Genomic DNA, 23941 nt, shown 5'->3' with positions numbered 1-23941 from the left:
TAAATTTTTGGCTAGTACAGTTGTCTGAAGGTGCAAAAGGACAAGGAAAAGAAGAGCAACTGTTTACCGCTGATACGCGGTTGTCAAACCAGCTGTCAGTTGGTTGTACCGTTAGCACGGTTTATCAAAACAGACCGCGGATCGTTCCAAAGTGCGCAGCGTAAAGAGAGGGGACATATTCACTCAAAAATAGCTTTTCTCCAAGTGCATTTGTGTAATTTTAGCAAAAAGTTTATAGTTAATGTCATAAAGAGCATTGTTTCGTATCTGAAAGCAGCGCAGTAATCCTCGGTAAGGCCACTTTTCTTTCTTCAAATGACCTCTTTTTCTTCGCTGGCCAGCCTGAACCTTTGACCTAAGCGCGCCGAGGGTTAGATGGCCTGACTGTGGAATTGTTTACCGTTGTACTATCAGCTGGTTTAGGCAGAAACGAGGGTAGGACTGGTGTGCTAGTGCTTATCAGGTGAAATAATCGCACGTTATCCAACCGGTACGGGGCTACAATTTGGTTGCGCTCTTCGGTGGCACACTTGCATAAACCTCTCCGGGGGAGGGGTGTCCACAGTGAAGACGAATGGGAAGGATTGTACTATCGCCTGATAATGCTAAAAAAGCTTTCTCATTGCGTACGCTTCCCGCTATCGTCCCCTTGCTTGTTGTCTGACTGATAAGTAGAGAGTTAATTGTAGCTTGAATCCGCGCACAGACGGTTGTAGTGTGGGTTCCATTTCGCAAAAAAAAACATTTACATATATTTCGTCAATTATATTTGAATTTCTTTCCATTCTAGTGTTTTGTAACGATACCGAAGAGAACGAAGAAGATTTGTGACCGCTAACCGCCAAGATGTCCCTCTCTAGACCGATCTACAACCTGCTCGGTTCCTATCTGGAGCAGCTCTTTGAGCATCCGCTTCGCACGAAAGCTATAACAAGGTATGTGAGGAGGGTCTGCAGTCCCGCCAAGCAGAAACTGGTTTTGATGCAACTTACCGCTTCGCTCCCTTTTTACACAGCTGCGTAATTGCATCCTCCGCCAACCTGGTCTCGCAGAAGCTGGGCGGTGCGAAGCAGGTCAACACCGACTCGGTCATGGCGTACGGGCTGTTCGGGCTGATCTTTACCGGTCCGCTGTCGCACTTCTTCTACAGCTGGCTGGATCGCATCACGAACGATACCCGGTTCAAGAAGCTACTGATGCTGCTGGGCGAGCGGGCCCTCTTTGCGCCGGTCATTACCGCCCTGTCGCTGTACTTTATCTCCCGGTTCGAGTACAAAACACACGACGAAGCGCTCGGCAATCTGTTCACCCAGTATCGTAGCATTCTGCGGGGCAACTGGAAGTTCCTTACCCTGCCCGTGTTCATCAACTTCAACTACATTCCGCCGATGGTAATTTTAAACGCGTTCTGTAAAAAGATTCCATGTGAGACAGTGAGTAGAGGTACTGATTTCATCTCTGTTTCTTCCTCTCTAGCTACGCGTGCTGTTTGCCAACATCATCGGATTCTGCTGGATGGTGTTCCTGTCCACGAAGAGAAGGAAGGCGGAACAGCGTCGCCAGCAGAAGGCACAGGAACAGAGCAAGTCTACCTGAAGAAATACTCTGGCAAGAGACACGTGACATCACGCAGGCATTTGAATTAACGGGAGCGCGTTGCATTTAATCCGGGATACGTTTACTTCTTTCGGGAGAAAATTGAAAAAAAAAAACACACTGACACACACAAAAAGACAGTAACAGTGCGTTATTGATAGGGTGTAAGGGTTTAAGGGGGAAAAGAACGGCTGAAAAAAGTGGCTACACTGCGAAAATGTTTAATGGATATTGTATTTTTTGTTTGTTTTATAGAGCCAAATTAAAATAACCCTAGCGAGAGGGGTGTGACAGTATGATGTTAAACCCGTTATGTTGTTTGTTTAAATTAGGTAGAAAGAAACACAATTACAGGGTTTTCCAGGAGTTCTCATAGCTCTGGAACACTTTATTGACTCATTCTTGCGTGAAATGAACTTAATCCAGTAGGAATTGGACTCTATAGCACCCTTGTTGAACATATCCAATAGGAATTTTCAAAGAACATGTCCAAGAGAGGCCAATTTCCATCATTTCCTATAAGAAAGAGTCCCACAACTATGACAACCCCTGGAAAGCCCCTTATCATCATCTGTACATGAAACAACGCCGCCGAAACACTGATTTAGTATGATTAGTAATGCATTCCGCTTTTATTCGTTAGTGAGTTTAAGATGGTCGACCTCCTGTGTGGGGAATTTATTGCAAGGAATCTTTTATGAGTGTGTTTTGTTTGCTTTCTAGGGATTGCTAAGATAGTTATGCTAACACGCATGAGTATTGTTCAAATTCAAATAAATAAAAAGAAAACAAAATCATTGCATAAATAATTGCTAAAATGACTAGAGTTAGTACTATTATTGCAACCGAACATATTCGCTTTGTGTGCATTTTATCGCTTCGTAAACCTAGGACAAGGACTAGAAAATTAATACACTTTAGAAGTAATCAGAGAACCTCTATAATATCAACTTAGTCATGCACGACGCATACTGGAAAATAAATCCTAAACATTCTTCCCTTTAATATCCTCTCTTCATCTTCTCGTCTTGTGTGTATGTGTGTGTGCTTGTTACATTTACACCCACGGGGGTGTGCTCTATTGCGAATAAATAATTTCTTTGAAATGACACACGGATCCATCCATCTGATATGAATATCAAAGGACATTTGATGGTGGGCAATATCCTTCTTTTCCTTTGCTTCTGGAATGTACACAAGATTGATTGATTCTGCATGTGCTTCCTCCTCCTAATCTCATCCTAAATTCAATTGGAAGTTTGAATATCGGGCTGCAAAAGGGCACAATAGGATACTGCTAGGTTTGACACCTAGTTCTCTTTTCTATTGCTGTTCTGTTTAAACCGCTCTACGCACACGCTGGACGATTTGTAAATAGGATAATCTGCTACGATCTGCTCTTTGGATTGTGTGTATGGGGTGTGTCTCTTTAGTGTACGGGAAGCTGTCCCATGTACCGCGCGCAATGTAGCGGGTTAATGACTCTTGCTACGGCTGCGACTTCTCGAGTGACTGCCACGGCTGTGGTAGCTGCTGGCGCTCGACGGTGACGATGGTGTCGGTCTGCGGTACGGTATAGGACGCTTGCGTGCACTTTTGATCCGAACGGTGGATGGTGGGGTGGCATTATTTGTTAGAGAAATACAGTCAACAGATAAAGAGGTTAGTTAGATTAGGGGTTGCAGGTGGAAAGTTATGAACACCCGAAAATATAATTAAATAAAGCTCAAATACTCACGAAAGATCGGCAACAAAATTAAAACACAAGCTCATAATAATACACTACTGCGAAAACGTTCTAGGATAACGCAACCTAATGAAATGAAAGAAATTAAATAGATACAAACGGAAAACGATCTTGAAAAAAGAGAAAGCAAAAAACAACAAAATCCGAGGCTGGAGGGAACATGAGAAATATATTTAAACATTTTTGCCCAACATCTGGTCTTGCAAGTCCAACTTTTTTTTAGTAAAATGCTAATGATTTTCCTCCCACTTCCCATAGTAGGAAAGTGTATCTTAAATGGTAAATTATGATTTCAATTTTCAGAAAAAACGACCGCAAAGGGGCGGCCGACGGACAGTTTGAGTTGAGCGTAATAACTAACGATCTGCGCGACGATCTTTGCGCCGGGAGTAAGTTCGGGATCGAGAGGAGGATCGATCACGGCGTGCCGGCGCCTTTTTGCTGCCGCCAAGCCGCTTGTCGCCCCGTGAACGCGACCGTTCCCGGTCGCTGTCACGGCGCTGCCGGCGCTTGGCGCTTCTCGAACGGCTGCGGGAGCGCGATGAGTGGCGGCGGTGGGACGAGGCGGACGCGTCAGACGACGAACGGGGGGACTTGGACGAATGGCGTCCCCGTCGTCTGACATCGGGCCGCGAACGGAAACTACGGGGTGGCGAGCGGGAAGATCTTTTCGGTATTATGGGGAAGGTAGATTCATACAAATACAAAAAAAAAGTAGAAAAACAAAGAAAAATAAGTTAAAAAAAATAAAAAAAAGAATAAAATAGTGCTTAAACACGCTTGTTTACAATGGTAGAAACAAACCGGTGCGCATTGATGGTGTAAAAAAAAAACATCGCACTCTTTCTCTCGCATACTCTACTCTCTTACCTGGTGATGCGGCGCCGATCGAGAAACGAGGGCGACCCGGCACGCCGCGGTATCGAGGGCGACCGGGACGCGGTGCGGGAACGCGGGGAAGATTGGGACGAGTGGCTGCTGGAACGGCTGCGCGAGCGGCTGCTGCCCCGATCGGACGAGCTGTGGCTATGCGACGAGGACGAGCGGCTGCGCGACCGTGAACTGCCCGAATCACTGCTAGAGCTGCTGTAGCTGCGCGACCTGCGTGATACAAACGATAACAAGATGTGTGAGCAAAGTATGCCACTGGTTGCCATAGGCAACAGCATGCAAAAACATACTTATGCGAACGGGAACGAGATCGAGAACGGGAACGGCTGCTCTTGGTACTGGGGCGCGTTTTATTACTGCCCGAGCCGGCAACGGCCGCAGGCTTCGCTTCCTTCGATGTGCCCGATATTTTCTCCTTCAGTATGCCGTCGACCGCATGCAGAATCGTCGTCTTCGCCAGGCTGGCAGCCGCCTCCGAACCGTCGGCAACGGCCCACGCACCGACGGTGGTAAGTATCTCGTGGATATCCTTCTTCAGTGCAGTGCTGGTGCTGCTGGCGTCCTCCTGTGATGCTGCCGGGTCAGTTGCTTTAGTAGTATTTGGTTTGGCGCCGGCAGGAAGCTTCTCGTCGGGCGAACATTTCACCGCCGGTGCTGCCTTGCTAGCTGATTCCGTTTTGTGGCTGCTGCTCGGTTGCGTTGCCGATTGCTGCAGTTCCCGTTCGCGTGCCTCTGCGGAGGCCGGTTCGCCCGGTTTCGTGGGGGGTAGAACGCCAACCTTCATCGCTATGGCACTGCTGATGATGCTGCTGCTGCTACTGCTGCTGTTTCCCACCTCGGACACGGACTTTTTCTTCTCCAAGCTTTGCTTGGCCTTCGCTGCCAGATCGTGCTTGAGGGCTTTCAGCAGCGAAAGATCCTTCTCCTGCTCGCGGGTTTCGTCGTAAATGGGAAGGAATGCGTCCAGATCGTCTCGATCGCGTTGCGTGCTGCTACGCTCCTGCTCCCGTTCCTCGCCGTCTGATTGTGAGTGTTCCGATTCGGGCGAATGGAGCTTCACTACCGGCTGCTGTACAGGGGCGGCGTTTGTCGAGGACGTTGCTGCTGCCCCACCGGACGATGAAGACGCCTTCTTCGATCGAGATTTTCTCGACTCACCCTTTTCCGGTGTGCGTGTTTCGCTGCGCTTAGCCGTTTCGGTTGGCTCTCGCTCCGAGGTCGGTTTTGTCGTCGACCTTGCTGCGGGCGATGCTTGCTCCTGGCGGCGTCTTTTCACCTCCGGCGGTGACCGCGACCGAGACTTTACCCTCCGAGAGGAGGAGGGCGATGTGGTGGAGCGTTTTTCCGACTTTTCCGATGGCGGCGCGGCCGGCTTCTCCCGTTTCTTCGCGACGGGAGATCCATCGTGACGCGAGGTATCCCTTTTCTTGGGCGAAGGCGATCGGCGAGATTTGCCACGCGACGCAGAGCGATCGCGTCGGGCGGGCGGCGGCGAAGGACTGACAGAAGCACGACGAGCTTTCGGTGCGCTGTCTTTCTTTGCTGTCTTGCTGTCCGCTTTCTCTCCGCTTGGGCTGCTTGATCTACGAGGCTCGCGTGGCGAACCTGACCTCGACGATACTGGTTTGGTGGTTTTGGTTGATTTCCTGTCATCCTCTTTACCATTCGTCTCGGTGCGCGATTTGCTGCTGCGCTGCAGTATATCGCTGTACCGTTCCGGGTTACGTCTGGCCGGCGAATAGTCCAGGTCCGATTCGGCCTCTGAATCGGAGGAGGATGCCGGTTCCTTCTCCTCTGCCACCTTGGCAGGGGCCGGCTGACGAGATGATGCTGGCCGTTCCACCTTATCAGACCCCCTCGGGATCGATTTATCGCGCGATGCCGCTTTCGGCGGCGGAGTTGGCGATCGTTTGCGTGCTTTCGATTCCACTACCGTGCTCGATTTTGACTTCTGGCGATCAGGCGAACGGCGCGGAGATTTGTCACGCTTCTTCGTAGTGGATTCCTCTTCCCGCGGCTGGCGCCGTGTTGTCGCCGGCGATCGTTTGTCCTTCTTTTGCGGGCTCGGCGAACGACGATGCTTTGCCGGATCGCGATTGCTGTCCCGCTCACGATCCCGCTTGCCTTCACGGCCCCTATCCCGATCGTCATTTCGTCGCTCGCGATCCCTGTCGCGCTGACGATCGGCCTGGTGATCGTGCTCATCGCGGTCACGGTCCTTGTTGCGCTCACGACGATCCTTCTCTCGATCGCCGTCCCTGTCGCGGGCGCGCTCGTGCTCCGCCTGCTGTTTCGGGGGCGTGCGTTCGCGACGCGAACTGTGCTTTGACCTTTCCACACTGTGGCCCCGCGCCCCACGATCTGGACGACGCCGCTGGCTTCCCGAACGCGACCGCGAACGGGACCGTGATCGATCGTTACGTTCCTGGCCCGGTGGCGATCGCTCCCGGCGCCGGTTCCTTGACCGACTGCGTCGTGGACGCTCCTCCGCAACGCGATTACTGTCTCGATCGCGGTCTCGATCGCGATGCCGGTTAAAATAGTCAACACCACCACGATTGTTATTACCGAAGCGCGGTTCCTCGTATCGATCCGGACGATATCCGCCGCCACGGCGAGCATTGTTACCCCGTTCGCGGCTAGGCTCCCGCATTCGCTGGACATCGGACCGATTTCGACTGCTCGAGCGATCCCTTCGCCCACCGGCGCTGCGATCATGCGAGCGTCTGTTTCTATCCGTGTCGTGTTTCGCACCGGCCGAGGCTTCGTTGCGTTTGTCTTGTTTCGGTTCCTCCACGGCAACCTTTTTGCCGGAAGCTTCGGGCGATCTGTGAATGAACAATTGGGATAAAGTTAGTTAAAGTTTACACATTGAAACAGTAACTCCATCGACACTCACTTGTTACGCGATGGCGATCGGGATTTTGCCTTCTTCTTTTTCTGCGACTTCTTTTTCTGCGAAGAGAATGAAACAATGTACAGGCGCAAATTAGTCGGACGGAACGCTACGATATTACAGAAAACAGCATTCAAAGATCAGAAACATCTAACAACGAAAAAGAAGTCAAAGGGTAATCAATTTTTACTATGAACTAATGTTTGAGCTTCGAATGAATAACATTATCTAGGTAAGTGTGTGTGAGAGAGAGAGAGACACTGAGAGTGACTGCAATGAATAAAAATAAATAAAAACAAAAACACGTACTCTAATTTAAGAAGTAAACTTAAAGAAAAGGTTGAAGGATCTTGTTAAATCAAACTAAAATTGATTCACTCACAAACCGGGACAACAAAAAACAATACTTCAGTATGAACAAATAAAAAAAAAAACAAAAAATATACTAAATTTCCTCACCACCTCACACACGGGGACTAAAACCAAATCGAACCAAGTTAACAAAATGAAAAACAAAAACGCAAAACTCAAAACAGACCAAAGAATATACAAAGCTATATATATTTATAGATATATTGGGTGTTGATTTATGTTGTTTTCGATTTAGAATAAGTAAACTATTACAAATATACCTTCAGATCTTAATTTTTCGATCAAGAGTTCCGCTTTTAATTATGCGATAAAAAGAAAGTGTTACAACAGTTGAATAATATAGTCACGACAAACAGAGAAACGGGCAGTAAGAATGGGGGGGCAGTAGGGGGGTTTTAAAATCATTGTTGTTTCGGTAGTATATTGTAAGAAGTAGTAGTAGTAGTAGTAGTTTGCTTCATTCGGTTTAGCAAAAAGCATCGTAACTAAAGCGCATTTTAGTTTACAAACTAGCATCAAACTCAAACAACCGTGTCGTGTGTTGGGAGGAAAAGGGTGTAACGTATAATTCTGAAGCAGATGATAACAAAGTTTGGACCCTAACCACACGTAGAGAGCGTGAGAAAGTGAGTAAGAAGAGAGTGGATGTGTTAGGGTGGAGGGGTATAATACTGTGATAAAAAGATACTGATTATGATTATACAGTGCAATTAATAGCTAATTCCTTTTTTTCTCGGGTTCGTTTCCTTGTTTCAAACGCTCACCGTACAGTAAAGTACCAGAGCAGAGAGATTATTCACATTCAGGGCGCGGAGAGAAAGGGTGTGTTATATTGTGGTGTGGAAAAGCGCATAATGGGTTAGAGTTAGTAGATATATATATATAATTATGGTGTCAAATTTACAGAGAACCACGTACGAAATGGTTGAAATGCGTAACAGCGTAGAATGAGCATACCTTTTCCTTCTTCGAGGACTTCTTCTTCCGCTTGCTGCTGCTGTTGTTCTCGCGCTCCGAATCCGAGGATGCATCACTTTTCGAATCGGAATCCGATTCCGAATCGGACGAATCGCTCTCATCGTCACGGTGCGATTTTTTCGAGTGTTTTTTCTTCGTTCTACGATGACCGATGATTTCATTTCAACCAGTTTCGAAGATCCGATAGTGCAGCATAGTAAACGTATTCCCAGCAGAGAGCGAGCGTTCGTGCGTGCGTGTGTTTACGTCCAGAGTTCGATCAAAACCAAAAAATATAAGGAAAAATGTGCAAAAACCATATATTAGAATTTCAAAGTTTGAAAGATTAGCTGGAAAGAATTCAATACTCCAAATCCCTGTGTTTGACGGGTAAAATGAGATAGAGAGATATATATGTATAATATAGCATGAACAGAATCATTCAGCGCAAACACCACTGGTAAATCTCGCGCTGCCTGAGAATGCTTCCGATTTGTGTTATTTGTTTTTCTATTTTTTATAATCGTTACAAAAAAGATAAAATGCTGACGACGATGTTGGCTCTACCGGTTCTTTTTGTTTCGAAATGATTTGGTAAAATAATGAAGATTTTGGTTAACAACCCTATGTCGACAGGGCTTCTAACTTTTATCGTAGATTGCGCTAGTTAAAACATTATAATAATACGCGCTGCAAGTTTGTTTTGTTTTTTTTTTTTATATAATTGGAAAAGCGTTGATAATTGCTACTAAGGTGCATCACTAGCATTAACCGTTGGACACAAGTTGTCTCCTATAGTCAAAGAAAACAATCAAGCTCAATGTAGGAAACAAAATAAGAAAAGAAATCCATTTTAATTTGCATGTGTTTTGCTTTACTATTATAAGTTGTAACAGAAACAAAGAAAAAAAATGCATAGATTATTCATGTTTATACCAAAAATAGTAAAGCCGGACGAAAACCAATTTTAGCGCAAAAATGTAGACAGCGTGAGAGACTGTTGCTGGTTTATGTTCACTACATTTCACCCGCATTTGCAATCAATTTGTCTTGCCATTTCCTCATGTCGAGTGTTAATTGCTTTATAATTTAATGTTGCCTTTTTGTAGACCCTTCACCGCAAAAATAGTTAAATAATAACAATATGCGTTTATCTTTACATATGTAGTAGGAGGTAGAGAGAGAGAGACAGTAAGTAATAAAAGTCATTCAACGAAGGGACAATTAATGTTAAAAATGTAGTAAACAGAAATCGCAGCTTGTTTTTTTTATTAAAAAAGGGAATAATTAATTTTTACCTTTCCATCATGTTAAATATATTTTCATCATATTATTGGTCTGTCTTTCGGTGGAAAAAAGGAGAGAAAAAAGAATAAAATAAGAAACGTTTCCTGTTTGTTTGTTGGTTTGTTCGTTGATGTGGTTTTTTTTCTGGGATTAAACACAAATTGAGAAAACATAGTTCGAAACGGGGAAAACCCTAGTACTGAATTGCTAAATCATCATTTGCCCACAACAACACTAAACTATATCAATCCATAAAGAAAGAAAACCTAAACTAAAGAGCAAGGCGATCGTTTATTATTAATAAAAAAATACGATTGAGCAAAAGAGTCAAGCAATAAGCAACTGAGAAGATAACAACACTCTATCGGTACACTTTAGGAGCATACAAATTGTTCTGCTTTTAATGGAACGTTTCGTGCTATGATTTTAACATTTAAATGCTATCATTTTTAGGTCTTTGCGATGCTCGCAGACATTGAATTCTATTCCTATGGCGAACTATTCCCAAGTCCGGAACAATTCGAATCACACAACATCAACAATAGCCTTTTCAAATATGCAATATGCGCTGAAGAACAGTTACGATGTGTAGTGTAAACTTTATCTCTAAAACTTATCGCACACCGTACTGAATCACTAGAACTGAACAAAAAAACTGCATTGTGGCTGATATGGTGGTGCAACGGCAGCAGTAGCAGCAGCTCCTTAACTAAAAACAGTGACGGAACGCGCGCGCGCGCACACATAACACAATGGTGAAATGAGGGTAAAACTTAAACCATAACGATTAGAGAGAAGGAACAATACGAAAAACTTATAGTAAAAAGGCAGGCACAGCACAAATACTTACCAACTAGAGCGCGTGATTGTATTGATAAATATGGATTTTTGGTTTTGTTTTGTTTTGTTTTGGGGGGAAAGTAGTTTGAATAGTTTTCGTTTGTTTTGGTTCAAAATGAGTAGTGCGCGTGTGGAGATATTTCGTGTTTTTTTTGTTCATTAGCCACAAATTAAATTAGCACGGTTTATGGTTTTCCCGGGTATGTAAGTTTTGTTTTAGTTTGGTATGTTTTTTTAAAAGAAGACACATACAACATTTGGCGCGCGCAATCGGAAAGACAGATTGGATTGGCAGTAGATAGTAGTAGTAGTGGTAGTAGTAGAAGTAGTAGTAGTAGTAGTGTTTCGAGAGCAAAAATAAAAAATGAGAGAAAATGGTAAAGAAGATAGAGAGATGATGAGAGATTAGTATTTTGAGAATAACAACAATTTACACAAAAAGATGCAAGGCGTACGGGGCAGAGACTGGGTCGACTCTATTACCACCATACTCTTTTGGGAAGACTAAACCACACAAGACACACAATAATATAACCTCTCCCAATAAAGTATGTGCAATCCCTTGCCCTGCAGAAAAGACCGTCCAACACAACTGTTTCTTTTCGGGAACGCGTGTGTGCGTGTGTGTTGCACTGGCTTTGTGTAACAAAATGACTACTCATTACAGCAATACCATTCCCACATTGACCCCGGGAGCATGAGAGAGAGAGAGAGTATGATTGTATGGAACACAACACAGTTACCACATGAAAGCTAACTAAAAGTTCGTAAAAACCGCTAAAACCGATCCACGAAACACACTGACATGCCTTTCTGAAACTTTGACTAATTTGGTGTACTTTTTCTCTTTCCCCTTCCCTTCACGTTGCCCAATGTTAAATTAAAAAGAAAAACAAAACAATCTCCTCTTCCGATCATTCCCAGCAAAGCTTCACATTTTGCGTTTGACTGGATCACGCTTTTGAAGCAAAGTAAAGGCGCGCGTTTGAAGTAAACATTTTGTTTTGTTTTTATAATTACCTTTCTTTTTTGTTTTTCTTCGATTTCTTCTTCTTATCCTTTTTGCGCTCCGGACTGGAAGATCTAAAAACAATAGGAAATAGATGGAATCAATATCAGTACATTTCCATTTTACGCAAACAAACCACCGGTGATTTTGCGCAACCGTGCGCGTACACGTTTTACTTACACATCTCGTGCCTTTTTCTTTTTCTTCTTCTTTTCCTCCTTATCGCGTCGCAGTCCACCACCGGCCGTCGATTTGGAGTTGTTCACCTTACCATCCCCCCCATCATGGCTTCCATCATTCTCCTCCTCGTCATCGTCATCGTGTTCGCCTTCCTCGCGCTCGTCATTGGAGCTGCCGCGCCTACGCTGCTTGCCGTTACGATCGCTGCCTCCTGCTCCCGCTCCTCCACCGCCGGCTTCCTTTTCCGGGGACGGTGTGCGAACGAGCGCGTACCGCTTCCGGTTCGCCCGCTCCATCTCTTTGGCCTTCTCCTTCTCCGCCAGCTCCTTTTGCAGGGCTTCCGATTTGGCGAGATCTTCCTTCGCCTTCCGGTCCTGGTCGAAGCTCGTACCCTCGACGAAGTACTGCGAGATCCCGAACGCTTCCCGCAGCTTGGCGTTCTTTTCCTGCTGGGCCTGTGCGATGTGATGCGTTTCCCGTACACTGGTGCGGGGGGAAGAAGAGAGAACAAAGAAGAAGAGTAAGTAAAAACCTTGTTAGGCTGATATCGTGTATGGGGAGGACGAAGAAAATGTGGGGAGAACCATTGCATATAGAAACGAGCAGCTTAACGATTGCCATTTTTCATAGAGTGGAGGAGCCGGTGTGTCCCATCATCATGTGGCCTTGCGTGTTTATGGTCCATTTCTCTCCCAAATGGTCCCATTACGAAGGCTCACAGGGTAAATATTATCTACCATCTCCTGGGCCTCTAAGGAGGTTTCGTTACTGTTATTGACAGATATTGGCGAACCTTTGTGACGAACCGACCAAAGGGTAAGGATGTATTTGTATTTTATAACCCAATAAAAACACTAATTGCAACTAGGGCACACGCTCGGTGATGTAAGCCGGCCCTCAGAAACTAAACATACCACAACAACCTTATTTCTACGTTGACAGTTTTCAAATTTCGATAGATGAAATAGCGCTCTAGCATCTAGAACCACAGTAGAAACAACCACGGATTGTTTCACATCACGCCAGCACACACAGTTGCACGAAATTCGATTATTACCTCACAACGCTATGCATGGCATGCATGCAAATCGGAATGCTGGCGGCGGCAGAGGATCTGGAAGCAGCGGCAGTCGTAGTACGGATGCACAGCTTTTGATGAGGAGCAGAAGGATGATGATGTCGACTGTGTGGCAAATGATGCGGATGGAGATGCGGCTCCAAACTGCCACAATGTTCCCGCACTAGCTGTGCGTGCTGTGGCTCGAGATATTGGTGCCGATTCGAACAACCAGACTGTGTCCTGACGTTTGGCTCTGCTTCGTCCTGGTGGTGGTGGTGATGGTGGTACAGCTTCCGACGAACCTGGCACGAAACCACTTCCGACGAGTCACAGGACGACGAGCGCGAACTGGAACCGCCGTCTTGTGGTTGGCGGTGGTGATGGCGGGCCTGCCGCTGATACGAAGACCTGGACAAAACGTCGCCCAGGTGTCGGTTATGACGATGGGACGAGCGAACGTGTCCTGCCGCTGATTGCACACTGTCCTCCTGGTTCGCTTTGGGCTGACGTGGTCGTGCAATTCGCACACTGCCGCCGGTCGTCGGTCGGCTGAAAACGTCCCTCCGCTCGGGGTGGAAAGTTGCGTGGCCACCGTGTGTTGGTGGTGGTGGTGGTTCGGGATTTTCGCCGGCACCCACCGGAAGCGTTGCTGCACATGCGCAGTGACAGTAGCATCCGGCGGGTGTACCACCAACGGCATCGATACTACCGCCGGCACTGGTAGCACCATTGAGCATGCCTGCCAGCTCGGTGCTACGTCCTCCGGCCGCCGAAAGCGACGACAAACAGAGCCCTTGCAGGCGGAGCTGCTGCTGTAGCTTTAGCAGCATCTTTCGATTGTTCCAGTTCAGCATGCCAAAGGGTGGCGGCACTGTCATCTGGCGTCCTCCTGCCTTCGCTTTTTGATACTTGCGTCCAAACAGCGGACCACTTTTGGTGCGCTGTTTCCCTTTCACTGGCCCGCTGCACTCGTTCACCTGTACGGCTGATTTGATTCTCCTTTCCGAACCGCCGCACACCGGCGAACCGACGGCACGCTCCGAAACGGACGATTCGGATGAGGAACAACGGGACAATGCAGCCCGTGGCGACAACGGTTGGCGGTGTGAAAAGGTTCCCTTTTCCGGATTGGTGGAAGAATCCGGTGGATCCATACCATCGTCCTCCTGCAGGATGCTTTGCTGCTGCTGCTGCTGCGGCGACTCTTCCGCGTTGTACCGGATGTCATGCTCGAAGAACTGTTCCTTCGGCTGCTTCCGATTGAGAAAGGGGCCACCACCGGTTGTGGAAGTGGTTTTGCTGGCCCGTTTCTTCTTCATCGCGGCCAGCCGGCGCCGAAATTTAGTTGCCGGTGAGAGCTTTTTCTTCATATTTCGTACGATTTTGTGTTAGCTTAAACAATGTAAGTATATCTCTATGGAAGACGTCGATTTAACGAGCGTAATAATGTTGCTTTTGTCCTCAAAACTGTGACTATCTCTCTACTAAAACTTATCAACTACGTGTATCAACTTTCTTGGAAGACAGTTGGATTACGGATTTCTTTTTTCTATTCTTATTGGAAAGCTGTATACCTTCCCTTAACACACTCCCCCTTTTAAGCACAAGCTTTCTTAAACACTAAGGTAACTTCCCAGACCAAGGCCGGGAGTTTATTATGGAAGACTTTTCAGTGATTTGTTTGGTGGACACTGAGACGAGCGCTGCTGTCACATCATCCGGTGCTGTGTTTCTTCGTGTTTTTTTAGGACCATCTTGTCCGTACTAATTAATCTCACAGGTGCCGTTCGGTGCCATTATCCTAGCGATGGGATTTAATTTTCCTCCGCCAGCATCACATGATGGAAGAACAGTCGGTCCACACAACACGCTCCCGCTCCCGCTGTGTGCTGCTGCTGCGACGCATCCTTCTTTTCCCTGCTGCTTCGACACCATGGTGCGGATGGTTTTAATTTTACGATTATCGATCCGTCGTCGACTGTTGCGACCATTTTGCTGATGCTGGCAAAATCACTTCATCAAACTCCACACCACCGGCTGCGTTTCCCTTTGTTACCTTTAACTTAACATTGCACACTCTTAACGGGATGGCAAACTAAAGTGAAAATGCCGTTGGCCATTTTTCTTTCACTTTCCATCGCTGCAAAATGGTGGAAGGATGGTGATTCGTTTCTTGCAGCTGGCCATTTTAACACTGCACTACTACTACGCACAACAGTAACACACACCACAGAGCAGCAGCAGCAGATTTGTTGGCAAGCCTGCTGGAAGCTCTTTCATGTAGTGCGCTGTATTGCACGCACGCAGTGGGTTGTCCACCCGCTTCGTCACTTTCTTCGCGCACTGTGAGCAAAAATGGTTAATATCTCTGCTGACGAAGGAACGAAGCTGAGGACGAGATGGCATTTTTTTTTTCGCCTCCGTGAATGGTTCCCACACACCGTTCCGGGGCACACCGGTCCGCATTGCGCATGGTACGGCCGAGAGCCGAAAGCCGAGGAGAGTTCGTCCTTTCTCGTCGTGGATGATGATGCTGTGCTGTACAATGAAGTTCCAGTGATTCCCGGAAGGAGCCTCTCTCATTGATGTACGTTTTTGATACGATTTGTTGTGTTGTTGGTGTGTTTGTATGCTAATTCCAATCCCAATTAAATCCAACTTAATCAATCCTCATCATCCTGCTTTTCTATTTCCATGTTCTACATGCCTTGGCCAGGCCTTGGTTGCTGCGGGTAAAAGAGTGCCCTTTTCCGAGTTTGGCTGTTGGATGTGGTTCAAAAAATGCCCTTCCAAGCGATGAAGTTGAGCTGCCCCGGGCCGGCCGGTTGCTTGCACGTACCTGCCCCTTAGGTACTATGCACGGGATGGAGATTCTGAAGCAAAGATCATCATGCTCCGTGTACCCATAAATAGAATCATATTTTGTCAATTACGATTACGAAAACAAGCCCCTTCTCATCCTCTCTTCGTATGCGCTTAGCTGCCGAGGTTTATACATGTCTGCTCTTTTTTCCCCCAATGCTTTGCACCAGAAGCGGTGTTATTGGGAGGTATTTTTGTGTGTGTGTGGTACAACCTGCACTCAATGTTCTCTCTTTCTCATCTCCGTGTCTAGAGCATTTCAATTTCAATCGTAAACTCAAACACACACACCAAACTCCATCACCAGCAGCTCTTGCTCCCCTCGTCGTGCTGATCTCGCTTGGAGTGCTCTTTATTCCACTTACCGGCGGCGGTGACGGTATGCGGCGGTATCTTGAAGTGCTAGCTACATGCTAGGCCTCCTTCACACCCTCTTCTCCTATCCGTGCATAACAGGGGGCGGTAGGGCAGAGCAGGGCGGTTGGTTGCATCTTCGCTTCACTTCAACAAAAAAGCAAACGTGTCGCGCAAACGTACACCACCCTGCGTGCATTGTCAACCGTTTAACCAGTCGGCTAGTCACCAACCCGACCATGGTTGGCCATCTTCGTTACAATCACACACCAGAGGAAGTTGTTGGTAGCTGTTTGGCATCGCTGAAATCAAACGGCTCAGCAGCAGCAATTCCCCCTCTCCACCATACCATCCAACCCATTCAACCCAGAAGGAGGGTTTAAAAACTCAACTCACGGGCATAAATGTATTGTATGGACATGTATGGGAAAGGCCTAGGGAGCCAAGATGGTACAATCAATTTAACATTCGCAGCGCCCTCTTCTCCCGTCCCGTCCCGTCCCGTCCGAGAAGTGTCAATCTCCTACTCCTCCTACTCCTTCTCCTCCTTCTCGTCCTTGTCACGGTCATAGCCAGGCGACGAGAGTCATGGAAAAGGGTTATTCTCGTGCATGGTGCTGCTGTCTTTCTCTCCCATTCGCTCTAAGCCTCTTCCCTCTTGGCTTGTCGCTTCTCGCATAATTGTTTCGTTCGAATGCTTCTGCTGCTTCGGTTATTTACTATTCCAATCCATATTCGTCCCGCATATGCTCGCTCTACGCTGATGTTCGCCTTCATCGCATTTTCTCGTCGTGCGCAACCCCATTGTCATATTCGTTTATGTATCGTCCGGCTTCTAGAGTTTGTGCTAAAATAGATAAAACAATTTTGAAATCAAATCTACACCACCGCGGTGTATCTCTGCAAACTTCTTCGAGTGTACACAATTTTTTTCACACAATAAGCATAATTCTGAAGTGTACTGACTCTGCCTCTACTCCTTCCTCCTTACCGCCATCTCGCATGGCTAAACATTGCGATCATGTTTCACTATCTCCTAGTCCCCAGCAATTCTTCCACTAGCTTCTGCCACTATCTCCCTCTCTCTCTCTCTCTCTCTCTCTCTCTCTCTCTCTCTCTCTCTCTCTCTCTCTCTCTCTCTCTCTCTCTCTCTCTCTCTCTCTCTCTCTCTCTCTCTCTCTCTCTCCCTCTCTCTCTGAACGCCACTAATTCTTATGCCTTCTCAGATTGTGGCCGCCCGGCTGGCATCTGTTTATCCCATGCTAGATGATATCGTGTGTGCTCTCCCTTTCGATCTCCTGCCACACTATCGCCACGCTAGATTTGTTTGTTGATTCGCCTATTCGCTTACTCTCCCGGGGTGAGGGGTGGAGGAAGGCGGCAAGTCATGCTCATGGCGGCTGCAGACAGACACTTAAAAATCATTATTGGAGATGGTCGATTCGTTGCTGGTTGCGTCTCGATGTACCAACATCATCATGCGGTCGCCTCGGTCCTTCTCCTCCGCGGGGGGGTATGATGTGCGGGACGGCAATCCCCGCGTACCAATCGGATTTCTCTCGCCCTTTTGTTTCAATCCGCTCTCTTTCTCTCTCTCCTTGTCATCTCCCGTGTCCTTTCCATCCCTTGCCCCTGTTGGTTGTTGTGCTGCTGTCACTCTCACTAGCACGAGTGTCTTTCTCTCTTTCTCTGTCTTTCTCACATACACAGAGCCGTCGGGCTAGCCGGTAAGAACGCCAGGGCCTCCTGTGATGCATTCCTATTTCTCTCACACACATTTTCTCGCTCTCTCTCTCGCTCGCTAGCTCGGTATAGTTTTCGTCCTGCTGCTGCTGCTGATCATCATGCTGCTCTCCGTGCCAGCGTCACCGGCTTACTGCGCGGCCCCACCGTTCAGTCAGCGGGGGCCTACTACTTGTTCCTCGACGTTTGTCCTATTCTCTACGCCATCATCCATCAATTCTCTCAAGAAGCAGCTTCACCAAAACTGAAACAGAAACACACAGACACAAACACGGACAATACGGTCCGAGAAGTCTGAGATCGTTCTCCGGTGCGGGCTGTGCGCTAAGTAGTAGTGGTGGTGGTGGTGGTGGTCGGTTAGAGCTAGTAGTTGCAGTACGCGCGTACCTTTGCCGTAAAAGGGGTTCATCATCGTCATCGTCTCAGGGCGCGCACATATCGTTTTGCAGCACAAGCAATACCAGCAGCATACATATATCGACTACTAAACATACCGATGCGCGCACGTACATAAAACCGTACCAGAGTCACCAGCCAGTCAAGTCAAGCTTGCCGCATGTCCGTCGGTGGTGGGTAAAAAACCACATTCTCTCCGTTTTGGTGTCTGTGTCTTGTGTGCTGCTGCTGTACTACCTCGGAGTTATTTTTGAGCATCCAACAAACCAACATTAACCAACCAACCAACCAACCAGCCAAGCCAATCCAACAATCTCGGCTGGTATAGCAGCGGCGACTCGTTTTCTTCGCCTTTTACCATACGGGAAGAATAAAGGAGGTTCGTCGAGTTCGTCGAGGTTTCCTTTTTGCTCTTTACCTTCCTCCTTTTTACGAAAACACCTCCCCACATCGTACGCGGGCTGCCAGAGACGACGACACGCAAGGAGGTTGTTGGTCGCAGCAGCAGCAGCAACACGAACCGGTACAGCAGAAGCAGCCACAGCAGCAGGGGTAAAGGAGGGATAACATACAGCGGCGTGTGTTGAGGCACATATTATGCTGAAAAACCTCAACCATACCCTCCTAAAACGACAATCGACAATCCGAGAGCAACCAACGCACGCCATCCACCATCCGGTTGGGTTGGAGGGTATTAGAAAGGGATGGCGCATGTACACGACGAGACGAGCTAGCAGCAAGTAGAATGTGGTGTGTTTAAGACCCAGTCGGTTGGCCCTTGCCCGTCTCTCTGCTGCTCACGGTGTAGTGTTGCCCCTGTGTATGTGTGTGTTTGTGTGTGTCTCTCCGGCATGGTAACGTTAAAGTAATCTTTCTATTCTACGTACTTGAAAAGAACTCAATTCAATCGTTTCGCGCTCATCCGTAGTGTGTAGGTTCCGTGTGTGTGCGCGAGCGCGCGGGCCCCTTTGGAATGGTTGTTTGTCATTCAACCAGAAGCCAGTATCGTAGTGGCGCACAAGGCAGGCAGGCAGGCAGGCGTAGTGTGTTGAGAATAGTTAATACCTCCGCGCGCTCACAGTTCTCGCGTTTGTGTACCATTTGTCAGTTTTTGAAGTTCTTGCCAGTCGCGGTCGCGGGCCGATCGGAGGAGCGAGCAGTAGCAGTAAAGCAGCAGCAGTTTGGCGTTTGTGAGCATACTATTCTTCACCAGGGGCGCGCGAGAAGAGTTTGAAGATAATTGATGTTAAGTGAAAGATAGGCCGATAGGCCGCCGAGTAGTAGTAGGTAGGCGAGAAGTCCATCCGAGAAACCGTGTCCGATAGGAAGTGGAGAACAAACAAAATCTACGCCATCATGCACGCAACAGCGGCAACGGTGGCGCGACTGTGATCTTCTAGCGCGCTTGGGGGGAAAATCCGAAAAAGTGTAATCACAACCGTGTGTGTGTGTGTGTGTGTGTGTGCGGGGTGTAGTTTTTCGGTGCAAAAAACAGGGCAATAACTTGCACTTTTCATCGTGTGAACACGGGGATTTCGGGTGCGTTACCCGGCACACAGCAGCATGTCGGAACAAAGCGATGACTCGAAGGAAACGCTCGGCGAGTACGATCGGAACCTCTTGGAGCAGTTGGTGGTGAACGATTGGGGCCTGAGTGCGGCAGCATTTAAGCGCATGGTTTGTAAGTATCACTCGGCGACAGAGAGAAAGAGAGAGAGAGAGAGAGAGAGAGAGAGAGAGAGAGAGAGAGAGAGAGAGAGCGCACAAGAGAGCATGTAACAAAGATGCTTTAGCGCATCTGCTCCTTTGTCTCAGCGCAGTGTGTGTGCGCGTTGTAACAGGCAGAGTGGTTAATCATACCCGCTACTATTACAGCTCACAGAACGATGTGTCGTTACCATGACGAATCTGTATTGTTGGACTGTAGAACAGTGCGTAGTCTTCTGCTGAGCGCGCATTAGCAGGCACAACACAGCATGGTACACGTCCTTTCTGTGCGATCGTGCAAGAGTAGTGTGTGGCGAACTCATCCCAACGTGCGCTCTCTCTCTCTCGCTCTCTCACTTACATTGGTTTCGTGCTTGCCTATTATTTTCCTACCCCTTTTCCTTCCTCCGGTACCATTACACATCCAGCAACGCATGCGTCAAGCGTGTGCGAGGCGTAGTATGTAGCGTATCGCGAGCGTCCCCCGTTCCGTCACGCGTGCATTGAAATTTTATTACCCTCTTAATTAAATATCGTCACCGTTTTTCGTTTCGTCCCCCTTCTAGATTGCGGTATCGACGAGGTCAGTTTGGTGCTGATCGAGGATGCAGAGATTAACGAACTGTTCAGCGATCCCCGGCTGCTCGGGCAGAAGATACTGTTCAAGCATCGGCTTCGCCAGTGGCGCCACGACCAGCAAAGCTTCCTCAGCAACATAGCCGCCCACCTGCAGCTGCCCAACGGGAACGGTACGGTGCCGCCGACGCCGCCAGCTTCCGCCGCTGCCTTATTACCGCGCCAACTACTACTCCCCGCGCTTAATGGTACGGCGGGCGCCGCACCATCGTCCCCGGCCACCGGCATCACCGCACCCGGATCGTACAAGCGCAAGTATCCGTTCGATGTGGACCTTACCGCCACCGGCCAGCTGAACAATGGCTCGGACGATGATGGCGCAAGCATCAAGACGGAACACGACTCCACCTCAACAACCAATGGCATCGGGCTGAAGCGGCGTGGTGGCGGCGGTCGAGAATCGCCTCTGCTCATACCGCCCACCAATGCGGCCGCCTCCCTGTCCCTGGTGCAGCCGCTGCTGAAGCGAAAGGCCGATCCACCGTCGCTGAAGGAACGCACGTCCGGTGCGGTCGGCGACATACCGGTGCGGATCGATCGGGACAGCATGCTGCGGCTGCTGCAATCGTCCCAGTCCGGGCGCTGGATACTGAACAGCTACAAACCGAACGAACCGCTCGAGCGGCGGGGCCAAACCATCATCACGCACCTGATCGTCGACCAGTTTCTGCACTTTAACATCCTGTTCAAGCACCGCATGATGAGCCACTACGCGGACGTGATAACGCAGCTGTTCCCGGCCGAGATAAAGGAAATCTACTACGCACCGCGCAACACGGTCAAGCGCAACACGTCCGGCAAGCTGTTCGATCGGTACACGAACCAGCGGTTACGGCACAAGGAGCGGTTGCCGCGCGTCAAACCGTTCGTGGCGGACGAATGGACCGAGCACAAGACGTTTGCCGAGCTGGCGATCCTGAACGAGGCGATGCAGGGTGTGCGCAGTGTGGCCGGTGGCGGCGGGGGTGATGATGCGACCGGCAGCGAGGATGGCAACATTAGCAACGACTTCCTGCAGCCGCTCGCGACGATGTACGTCGAGGGGGAGGAGCAGCAACCGACCGGCGGCAATGGGGAGGGGGCGGTGGATTACTCTACGCGAGAGGACGACTGACCGTGCGCTTGATCGTGATGCTAGTAGTAGTAGGGCTCGGACGGGAGAGTGGGAATGAATGTGCCAAATCGAGATACAAGGGTATAACACCATACACTTCAGGTGTGTAAAATAGAGAGAGAGAGCAGCTATAGTATGCACTACAGAGTATTTGTAGTGGCAAGCAGAATTATTTGAAGCCTTAGCATTAAGCACAAAACACACAAACATGACGCTATATGAATTTAGATGGAAGGAAATAAATTAAGCAAACCTTTTCTACAAACCTAGGAGCTACAGGGCTGGCCTAAGCCCCTTTCCTAAATGCGTATACGTAATTGTAGGATTAATTTAATCGTTGCAACCGTTGGCTCCAGCGCGTCAATAAATATGATTCATCAAAGGATCTGTCCTCTGCGTGTTACAAAAATAGGACATCACCGCTATATCCCCCCACAGGTCAAATGGCATTACAACTAAGTCGCACCGCGCACACACGTGGGGGGAGAGACATTGATTTTTTTTTACTAAAAACGAACCAAGAAAGCAAACGGTTCGTCCCCATAAAATATTTCCATTTTTAGCTACCCCTGGTTGCCGCCCGGGGTTGTTCGCGTAGCACTCGTTATGCTTGACCGCGTGCGAGAAACGACACAACCGTCACCACGAAGCCCTTGCAGGACATGGGCACCAACACACACACACACACACACACAGAAACGATATTGTGGACAGGATTAATCACCATTCAAGGAAGGAATGGGGTGGTGAACCTGTGCGCAGGTGTGCGAGGTACACACCGCACGTGTGTGTGTGTGTGTGTGTGTGTGTGTGTGTGTGTGTGTGTGTGTGTGTGTGTGTGTGTGTGTGTGTGTGTGTGTGTGTGTGTGTGTGTGTGTGTGTGTGTTTATATGGTAGGGTCATAATTATTAGAGGGCTTCACTAGCTAAGGTGCCACGACCTGAAGGGGGGATGGTTGTAGCAAAGTGCCATGGTGGCCAACAGAAGAAAGGGGCGAAGCTGTTTTACTTACAGCAATCTTCCGAACTCGTCCTTCGGCAGCTCCATCGTCCCGTGGTCCATCAGCTTCGTCCGGTACAGCTCCACCTTGGCACGAACCTCATCCTGGCTGAGCCTAAAATCGACCAAACAAAATGGGCCACAAATTAGAATCGGGAAAAAACATGTGTCACAAACAAACGTCTTGACTTTTCGGTCTTCATTCTACCACCTACCCTTGGCTCTCGAGCACTTCCTCCAGTTCGGCACACTTCACCTCGATCTTGCGCTTCCGCTCGTGGTCTAGGATGCCCTGGTTTGGCTGCCGGTTCGACTGTGCGTCCAGCTTCGCCAGGTCGTCCTCCGTGCGGTAGTTGATGTTGTCCTTCTTGCCCGGCCGGACGAATGCCACGTTACGCTGGACGTGGCCGTTCGTGCCGGAACCGCGCGGCGTGGTCAGCCCGATGCCGTTGTACATTTTGGGCGGATGTACAGCAACAGGAGCGCAGGATCACCAAGCCGCGGAAAGGCACCGCCGTCGACAACCGCCTACTGTTTCTCCTGCGCACACACACGCACAAAACACACTCACACACACACTTTCAAACTCCCCGCCTTCCGTATCCGTGCCGCAGCGGCACTCCACCACTGAACGAAAGGCAACACACGCACAATATATATTGATGGGCAGCGAACGGGCAAGAAAAATCAATACTCCGCGCCTTCCCAGAACACGGACAAGAACTGTGCCCAAGGCAATCCCACCACCCGACCAGCACCACCACGGATGTGCCGGCAAAAAACGGTGGCGCGCTGCTGCGGCGTGAATTTGATGATGCTTCCTGTCCGCTGGTGCGACTGGTTACGAAATCACGTCACGGCTGCACTAAAAGCGTCGGGGGCCCCCTCGTCGGTACGGTGACGGAACTGTTCTAATCACACAACAAGCTACCAGCTACAGCAGCTGAGCAGCGATTTCACGGAGCGTGCACTTCTGCGTCCCAGAATGTTCGGCCATCATTTATTTTTTTTCTACATGCACTTTTCCTGCTATCGGGCTTTTGACAGGCGCGCATGTGTTGTGACAGCTGTCAAGCGGGGGGGTGGGCAAAGCAGCGTGCGTAATTCGAATTGGTCGTTATGTTGTGGACGGTGGACGTGATATCGGAGAGCAATTTGGATTGTATTTCAGTGTTAGATGCTTTGAAGTTTGTACAGTAGACAAAATATGGTAGTTTCAAGGTCATATTCATTTAAAATGTAAGTTTAGAAGGTAAGTGACCAAAAATTGTATTGCAGTGAGTATTGAAACCCGT

At 48.6% G+C, this 23941-nt stretch overlaps 3 protein-coding genes across 8 annotated transcripts; 2 read left to right on the top strand and 1 right to left on the bottom strand.

Annotated features, from left to right (window-relative positions):
* The first annotated feature begins 108 nt into the window (after positions 1–108).
* Positions 109–1902, top strand: LOC120953483 (PXMP2/4 family protein 3). 2 transcript variants are annotated; one of them, XM_040373443.2, is made up of 4 exons: positions 109–291; positions 791–935; positions 1016–1391; positions 1477–1902. In XM_040373443.2, exons 2-4 carry the CDS (start codon positions 847–849, stop codon positions 1594–1596), a joined length of 585 nt encoding a protein of 194 aa, XP_040229377.1. In that variant the 5' UTR covers positions 109–291; positions 791–846; the 3' UTR covers positions 1597–1902. The 2 variants fall into 2 exon arrangements, with proteins under 2 accessions (XP_040229377.1, XP_040229378.1); XM_040373444.2 differs by lacking the exon at positions 109–291 and adding an exon at positions 556–717.
* LOC120953485 (serine/arginine repetitive matrix protein 2) lies at positions 1625–23673 on the bottom strand. 5 transcript variants are annotated; one of them, XM_040373451.2, is made up of 9 exons: positions 22862–23672; positions 22660–22761; positions 11776–12258; positions 11607–11669; positions 8460–8619; positions 7134–7189; positions 4525–7062; positions 4214–4444; positions 1625–3189 (listed from the first exon to the last, which is right to left on the bottom strand). In XM_040373451.2, exons 1-9 carry the CDS (start codon positions 23101–23103, stop codon positions 3072–3074), a joined length of 3993 nt encoding a protein of 1330 aa, XP_040229385.1. In that variant the 5' UTR covers positions 23104–23672; the 3' UTR covers positions 1625–3071. The 5 variants fall into 5 exon arrangements, with proteins under 5 accessions (XP_040229385.1, XP_040229382.2, XP_040229383.1 ...); XM_040373449.2 differs by lacking the exon at positions 1625–3189 and adding an exon at positions 3494–4009 and having other exon boundaries at positions 22862–23673; XM_040373448.2 differs by lacking the exons at positions 22660–22761; positions 22862–23672 and adding an exon at positions 12833–15861.
* Positions 16533–22032, top strand: LOC120953486 (uncharacterized). The gene is made up of 2 exons (XM_040373452.2): positions 16533–19871; positions 20464–22032. The coding sequence occupies exons 1-2, from the start codon at positions 19754–19756 to the stop codon at positions 21645–21647; spliced, it is 1302 nt and encodes a 433-aa protein (XP_040229386.1). The 5' UTR covers positions 16533–19753; the 3' UTR covers positions 21648–22032.
* Positions 23674–23941: the final 268 nt, after the last annotated feature.

Source organism: Anopheles coluzzii, chromosome 2, assembly GCF_943734685.1.
Source record: "Anopheles coluzzii chromosome 2, AcolN3, whole genome shotgun sequence".
Classification (NCBI taxonomy): Eukaryota; Metazoa; Arthropoda; class Insecta; order Diptera; family Culicidae; genus Anopheles; species Anopheles coluzzii.
The sequence above is the reverse complement of the archived record's forward strand: the minus strand, read 5'-3'. Positions and strand labels throughout refer to the sequence as shown.

Excerpts from the sequence above, each read along its gene's own strand:
- LOC120953483 (XM_040373443.2), top strand. The coding sequence starts at position 847 with ATGTCCCTCTCTAGACCGATCTACAACCTGCTCGGTTCCTATCTGGAG. Across the intron at positions 936-1,015 it reads CGCACGAAAGCTATAACAAG|CTGCGTAATTGCATCCTCCG; the intron begins GTATGTGAGGAG and ends CTTTTTACACAG. Across the intron at positions 1,392-1,476 it reads TCAACTACATTCCGCCGATG|CTACGCGTGCTGTTTGCCAA; the intron begins GTAATTTTAAAC and ends CTTCCTCTCTAG.
- LOC120953485 (XM_040373447.2), bottom strand. The coding sequence starts at position 14,205 with ATGAAGAAAAAGCTCTCACCGGCAACTAAATTTCGGCGCCGGCTGGCC. Across the intron at positions 8,620-11,606 it reads AAGAAAAACAAAAAAGAAAG|AACGAAGAAAAAACACTCGA; the intron begins GTAATTATAAAA and ends CGGTCATCGTAG. Across the intron at positions 4,010-4,213 it reads GATCGGCGCCGCATCACCAG|ATCTTCCCGCTCGCCACCCC; the intron begins GTAAGAGAGTAG and ends AATACCGAAAAG.
- LOC120953486 (XM_040373452.2), top strand. The coding sequence starts at position 19,754 with ATGTCGGAACAAAGCGATGACTCGAAGGAAACGCTCGGCGAGTACGAT. Across the intron at positions 19,872-20,463 it reads AGCATTTAAGCGCATGGTTT|ATTGCGGTATCGACGAGGTC; the intron begins GTAAGTATCACT and ends TCCCCCTTCTAG.